The 7,461-nt window shown below is 42.1% G+C and overlaps 1 protein-coding gene across 1 annotated transcript in view; it reads right to left on the reverse strand.

Annotated features, from left to right (window-relative positions):
• Positions 1–422: 422 nt before the first annotated feature.
• The window catches only part of plxnc1 (plexin C1), a 71,570-nt gene continuing 64,531 nt past the window's right edge, over positions 423–7,461 (reverse strand). The window contains exons 30-32 of the mRNA XM_063217701.1: positions 5,225–5,365; positions 2,697–2,771; positions 423–1,673 (exon numbers count right to left, since the gene is read on the reverse strand). Of these exons, the coding sequence (XP_063073771.1) occupies positions 1,569–1,673; positions 2,697–2,771; positions 5,225–5,365 (321 nt within the window). The 3' untranslated portion in view covers positions 423–1,568. The remainder of the gene's footprint in view (positions 1,674–2,696; positions 2,772–5,224; positions 5,366–7,461) is intronic.

Here is a 7,461-nt window from a genome sequence, read left to right on the forward strand (position 1 = left end):
TATTCTCATTTTTGAACCACTGATAATATTCCGTTTGAAATGGGATTATCCCATGCATGCAACTGTGCTCATTGTCAATGCATACAGTGAGCCCTCCAAGTCCATTGAAGGCCCTTTAGAAATGATCATCATGAGCTGACTGTCTCAACTACTCTCATAGGCATGTTGGAACTGTTCGGTGTGTGCATACAGTCTGCAGCTAACTGTGGAGCGATGGTCTGCATATTACAGGGCTTGACATTAACTTTTTCGCTTACTGGCCACTGTGGCTAGTGGTTCTCCTGAGTCACTAGCCATCCAGCTGTTCTACTGGCCACATTTTTTTTTTATCATGACGCTGTACATCTTACCTCAGAATATGAGGTGCTTAAAGCAAGAATATGAGTGCATGGGTTTCTACATGGAAATAAAACAAATAGAAACTGAGTAACTGAGCTTTTTCTTGAACTTGAATTGATACAAAGGGGCAAAGTGCAGAATATACGCTATTCTGATATGTCATACCATAGAATAAGCTACCTGCCAAATTGGCTAGTGAGTGACACTGAACTTGTTACCAGCCACAGCCAAGTTTTACCAGCATTTGGCCGGTTGGCAGGTCCCAGTGTCAAGGCCTAATATACATACATTATAATAATTATAATGATGTAAGACAAGATACATGATAAATGTACGTATGTCGTTACAAGGTGGGAAAAATACATATAGGCGAGAAAGCCAGAGAAAGACAAATAATAAGCCAACAATATACAAGTAAGTACAAGTCAGTGCAACAGCACAAGCTGAGCGCAAGTTAAAAAAATATATGATTTACATAAAAATGGATGCGATTTCATCTCGATGTGCAGGTCTGTGAGTCAGCCACCCAGCTTGGAAAACCGACCACTCTTAACCAGGTTATCAGCCACTCATGTACATAAGAAACTAAGGCCATACCTACACCACTCACCATCTCCAGAGGTGGCCAAAGTAAAAGTAGAGTAAAGTAAAAAACAAAAACCTGCCATAGTTTCCTTCCAACACAAGTAAATTCACTGAGTAGCTGGTCTACAGTTACTATAAAATAATGTACTTGATTCTGTGCTGTTTGGATCAACCGTGTAACCGTTATGTAACATCATGTGCTAGTACTTACACCATACATTTACTTCTACATTTAACTTTGGCCACCTATGATAACCTCCACCCCACACTGCCACCCGCCACCCCACGCAACAATCCCCCTGTCAGTGCAAACACCTGGGGCATGTGCCGTCACATAAAGCGTGCATTCCAATATGTGGACTTCTGTCCTTCCTTACACACTTGCCTGCTTCTGCCCTCATGATGTCACCGACGACAGAAAATAATTCAATATCTTGCAAAAGCTCAATTCTAATGTCCTTTCCTCATTTGCAATTGGGATGGTGAGCGAAGAACTGTGTCCCCCAAAAATTGTTGTGGCTAGGTTGACAGCGGGGAAACTGTATTGTCTTCTCCACAGAGGCGGGGCGTCAGCAATATGCGAGGCCACAAGCACTAGTGGAGGACGGGGGTCTGCATACTGGAATGCACCCGAGGTGTCCTCCTCACTCCCAGGAGGTTTTCTTCTTGCTCTCAAACAGCCGTCTCACTTCATGCAGCTCCTCCTTCAGCCTGGGGGGCGCACTGTTCTGCTCCAGTTTCTGCTCAATCTGTGAAGTACATTATAAGGTACGTACATACGCATCATAACAGACTTTGGAAAAGACCAGCCATAGAGGTAGGACATTAGACTAGAGGTGACGCCACCCACCCTGAGCAATGTAAAGAAATGGAGAAGGGTGCTCCCCTCTGTCAAAAATGGCAGCGTGAAAATGTGATCATTTTTATAGACCATATAAGGAGAGTAGTTGAAATGTGCTGCTAAAAATGTACCTAATAGGAGTGTAACGATACACTCAACTCAAGATTCAGTTCATATCGCGGTGTGATACACCCCATGTTTTTGAAAGGTGTCTTTTTACACTTTTGTCACATTTAATTGTAAATTACCAACAAAACATGATATTGATATGATATTGTATAGATAGAAAAGGTTACAAGAGACTACTAAATATATTTTTTTAAAGTTTAAACATAATAATGAGGATAATTTGAAGCTTGGAAGCACTATTACGTCATATCATGTGGTTGTTTTCTGGACTAAAGGCCAACAGAACTTTGAAATTGTGTACCACGATACAGCGCCCTTGCATTGCAATACAGTATTGTGACTGCGTATCACGATTTCTTCGCTCGATACTGTATTATTACAGCTCCACTACCCAACTAATATGAACTGGTATTATAATGTAGTATTTTATCCACTCATATGATTTAAGTAGATATTTAACCTGACATTTCAATCCAATATGTTACTTCATATTCACACAATTTTATGCCATTTTTTTGACAAAGGTGGGCATATTCTCATTCATTTGCAATGACTAAAGAGCACAGTTTTCCAGTGTTGTCACGAATTGCTCTGTTACCTCTAATCTAATGTTCTACCTCTATGAGACCAGCCTTAAATGATCTGTTGAACTAAACCCTCGAACTTCTATGGCATAGAATCTATGCAGTTAATATTTAACAATCCAACCTAAAACAAAAATCACACAATCAGAAAAAGAACTTCTCTTGGCTAAAGCACGACTGTGATTATTGTGTTAAGACATTGCTGGCTAAGGACGTACCTGGTTAAAGTAGCGCTGCATGAACTTGTAGATTTCACATAGGGCCACCGACTCATTGAACACATGCTCGTGCTTCTACATGGCAAAAGGGTGAGAGAGAATGACAGCAATGAATGAAGAGAAGTTAGTTACTGTTCCTCCCACCATCATTCAGTACCAGTGGCTGTTAGTTATGTTCCCCATGACTCTTAATATACGGTAGACTCTTCATGTATTTCTGTGTATGACATGGTGTCAAACTCTCGCAGGATCAAAGCGACTGCAGATGAATCTTGCAAGACCTCCAGCTGCGTATTCCCATTGATGTTCATTGCAAAGGGTCTGCATACAACCTCCAAGGTGATGAACCCTTGAACTGGTTGGCCAAACGTTCACTGATGTCTCTGTAGACGCGTTGTCCCACCCCCCTAAAAGTTTGCACTGCACGCCACTTCAACTCCTCCTCCCCACCTGTCCCCCTGTACCTCACACATGATGTGCTACGTACAGTAGATCAAACTGGTGTGAGCTCAACATCTCGAGCATATTTGTTGTCGACTTTAAATGCGCTGTGTTTTAACACCACCCACGTTGTGACGGCAAATTCTCGCTGATGTACTTTGCAACGTTGATAGACACCTTGTGAGCTTAGAATTACAAGGTTCTATCTCCGTTTAGGGCAGTTCTGAGATATTAAGCATCAAAGTTTTTACATCCCAGCTGTTTTGTGAGATCGAACCTCTTTATTGTATTAATTACAAAAACAACACCACACAGGCATTAATAAACATGTAATGGGTCAGATTATGTCAAAATCTCAATTTCCACCAAAAATGGAGATAGACCCTTATAATTCTCAGCTCACGTCATGTTGGTCTTGAACGCACCTTATAGTAGGTGCAATCGAAATTCCGCAACGACTACATGCACATGTAGACAGCAATGAGTTCTGGCTGAAAATGTTGCATGATGGTTAAGCTAGATTTATGCTTATGACGCATAGAATCTGCGTCCGTCAGTTTTCTGTCTATGCGAGTCCACGCCCCCCTCTCAGAGGCTCTGCGCCCGTCGTCGAGCGCCTCGAAAAAATTCTAACTATCCATCGGACGGACGCGGAGTACGCAGACAAAAAGGCACTATGATTGGTCGTCTCGCTACTTCCTTGTTCTGTTCTTGTGGCAGCGCAATGCCAGTAGTTTGAGAGAGCAGAGCTGTATTCTGTTAAAAACGTTATTAATGCCTTGTGTGTAAATGTGTGTAAATACACGAAGCTACAAGCTAAGTAACAAACAATGCATCAGTTGAACACTCGTGGCACAATGCCTGTGGTTTTACTACCGTTCCTCCACCGAATGTAAACACACATCGGCAGAATCAACTGTCTTTACATGCTTGCATTTTCTGCTCCTGAAAGACTGGGCAAGTCAAATAATGATACCAGTGCATTGCCTTTGCAATTTGTGTGAAAATACCTAGCTAACCGTGATAGAAAGCAACATTGCTTAATAATGACCGCAGTGCTTACAATGTAGTGAAAGTAGCCTAATCGCGCAATTTCAAATGTGGCTCGCGACGAGACCTCGGACCTCGCAGAACTCGCAGATGCATGAATACATGGCCACTCCCACGCGAGTTTTGACGAGCGCAGTTGCAGAAGTCTAATCTGACCTTTAGATTTCCTGTCCAACTTACCAAATTTCAGTCATGTTGCGTCGACCAGGTGACATGTCACATGGTGTCAAACTATCGCGGGATGAATGCGACTGCAGACGGACCTTGTTTGTCACAGTTGCTTATCCCTGTTGGTGCCCGTCTGCAAGGGTCTGCAGACCGCCTCCGAGGTCATGCGCCCATGAACTGGTTGGCCAACAACCCACTCACGTGTGTATGTATGTAGGTGCCTTCTCTCATACCCCTACACAAGTTTGCACTGCTCTCCACTTCAGCTCCTCCACACCTCACACGTGTTTCTGCTGGTGGATCATCGTCTCGTGCATATTTGTGGCCGACTTTAAATGCACTGTGTTTAATACCACCCACATCGTGACAACAAGTTCTCGCTCACGTGCTTTGCCTATGTCGATCGACGGCAACAAAGTCGATTGCGCCTAGTAACTACATCTCCAGACATTTCCTGACAGGGGATGAAGGGAAATGTGGTGAAGATAGAGCACCTTAGACTCTCCTTGCAGAAAATCCTTTAAAACACATACCTATGTATGTCTACGTTTTTTTTTTTTGGGCAACATACTGTACTGTGATGTAATGTAGTAAAGATAGGGCGCCTTAGAAGGTGTTTACAAGTGTACTGATATTTCTGAAAACACTTTGGTTTGGACCTCTCATTTACATGTAAACAGAGTTTTAGAAAGTGAATTTCAAACTCCGGTTTTAAAAATGATCCCGTTTAGGTGGCTAAAACGTAGTTTTTATTTTTTATCAACATAATATGTTTATAAATTAACAGATAAAGAAACCTCTGGATTTTTGAAACCTCTGCACCTTAAAATATATTTATAAAAATATAAAAGAAATAAAAATCTCAGTACCCTCGACTCTTCCTGCAGGAAGTCCTTGAAGTCCTGGCCGCTGAGAGGAGCCTGCTCCTGGACGCGCTTGTAGTAGGCCCTCACCTCCTGCTTGTACAGGGGGATGTCTTTGGCGTAGAGAAGCTTATTGGTTGGGGTGTGCTGTGCGTCAAACAAGCACAGACAGACAGACAGACAGACAGACAGACAGACAGACAGACAGACAGACAGACAGACAACACTGTGAATTTCGAAATAATATAATACAACAATAAAAATGTAAAAAAAACAAGGACAACAACAAAAGTGTAACAAAACACAAGGACAACAACAAAAATGATCGCTAATATTTAACTAGCAATATATTCAACATTAAAAGTGATAACAATGATAAGAGCATGATTGTGTTTAAACACACAGGCCCCCATTGTGATTTTGAATAATGGGGTTTAAAATAATTAGTAAGGCCTAGAGATGGACTTTCGCTTTCACACTTCTACAACAAAAGTCATAGCTTCATAATGACCTACCTAAATCATGCCTAAAGCACTGCTAGCAGCCCAACAAGTGACTTAAGGGGCAGTTGTACTTGTACTTCATATTGCTGTGCAGGGAATAAACACATACTGATAAATATACGGCACCATCTAGTGTTCCTATCATGTCACTACTTGAATTTAACAGGGTTCCCACTCTTTTTCAAAAATCATTTTCCAGGACATTTCCAGGACATTTCAAGGACTATTTTTAGATAATTCAGGACGGATATTTCATCTGTCGGACCCACAATTGGACATACACAGCGACACACAATGCATTTTAGAGACAATGTGACTTTAAGGTTGAAATGAGTTGTAATGAATGAGTACAGTGTGTTAGGGAAGAGGGTACGTCCAAAGACGTCATAAGAGCATAGTATGGCATGACCGCAAGGGGAGTCACTTTCTTCTTCTGCAGTTAATACTAAGGAGACTAGTGATAGGAGGGATTACATTAAACACTGACAACTGGATCTCCTCTCTTGACCAATTTTGCGAAGTTACAGAGTTCAGATTTAATCCATTATGGCGGTGCACCCACTGACCATGAGCACAGTGTCTTTAAGCAATGTCCTCGGACTACACCTAACCCAATGCATTTTCCATTGAGTGATACTTCTTATCCAATGTACGTTATTTGCTTAGTACTGGCGGCAAGGTAAAATGCAAAGCCACTACCGCCAGGGCCGGAGTGTGGAACAGGTCATAGGACATAGTGAATTTGTGTCAGCTGTAATTAAGGCTGAATGACAGCTGTCATTTAACCACAAACTGAACATTGACGACAGGACATCCTATTTTGACTGGGCCGGAACTAGCAGCAGCTCCTCGCACCCACAATGCAATTCAAATTGTGGAGTTTCCAGTGTCACAATTTTTAGCGATCATGGCCTTGCATCCACTGCGCATGGTGTCCCCGGGCTACGCCCCCATACTACACCGTGGCCAATGCAATTTCCTGCGAATAAGCGTTCTTATCCATTCTATGTTCTTTGCCCAAAGGTATTGACCTGGGTTGCGGTTGAAGATCACCAGCTGTCCCACTAGTAGGAATCTGCTGGAGCATGGCGACCACACCCCTATGTCAAATTTCGCAAGCCCAGCACGTGCAGCCTCTGTTCAACTGAAATACTTTCTGATCCACAAAACATTAATTCGGAATTAAATGAAAGTGCAATGTAAACTCACATTAATGTCACATTATCTCAGAAATTAATACCTTAATAGTCTCTCTCTTATCGCAAAAATTAGTGTACTTGGATTTAAATGCATTCTCCACAAGACTTGACTTTGACTTTCTTGCTCACCAACCATTGTGGCCAGTGGTTTGTGTCTTTCTGCAAGCCAGTTTTGTTGCCAGGTTCGGAATATTCTTGCATACAAACAATCAATGCGACTACTGTGATTTGTCACACCAAATATCAAACTAGCTTTCAAAGTGGCTAGTGAGACTGAAAGCTCTGATCTCCAAAAAAGATAGCAGTACAATTTTTTGTAAGGAAGTGCTAGCACTGCCTATTTGTAGGCCTATTATGACCGTAAGCAGGTTTTCGAGAGATATATAACGCCATGGTATCAGCTAGTGACTTTTCAGCAAGCCAACTAGCGACTTCTAGCGACTTTTGGCAACACTGAGTCAAAGAATATGACTGTGTATAAGTGCAATCAAAGATGGCAACCTGACCAAACTGTGTGTGTGTGTGGACAATAAAGTATTCA

This window comes from Engraulis encrasicolus, chromosome 15 (assembly GCF_034702125.1).
Source record: "Engraulis encrasicolus isolate BLACKSEA-1 chromosome 15, IST_EnEncr_1.0, whole genome shotgun sequence".
NCBI lineage: Eukaryota > Metazoa > Chordata > Actinopteri > Clupeiformes > Engraulidae > Engraulis > Engraulis encrasicolus.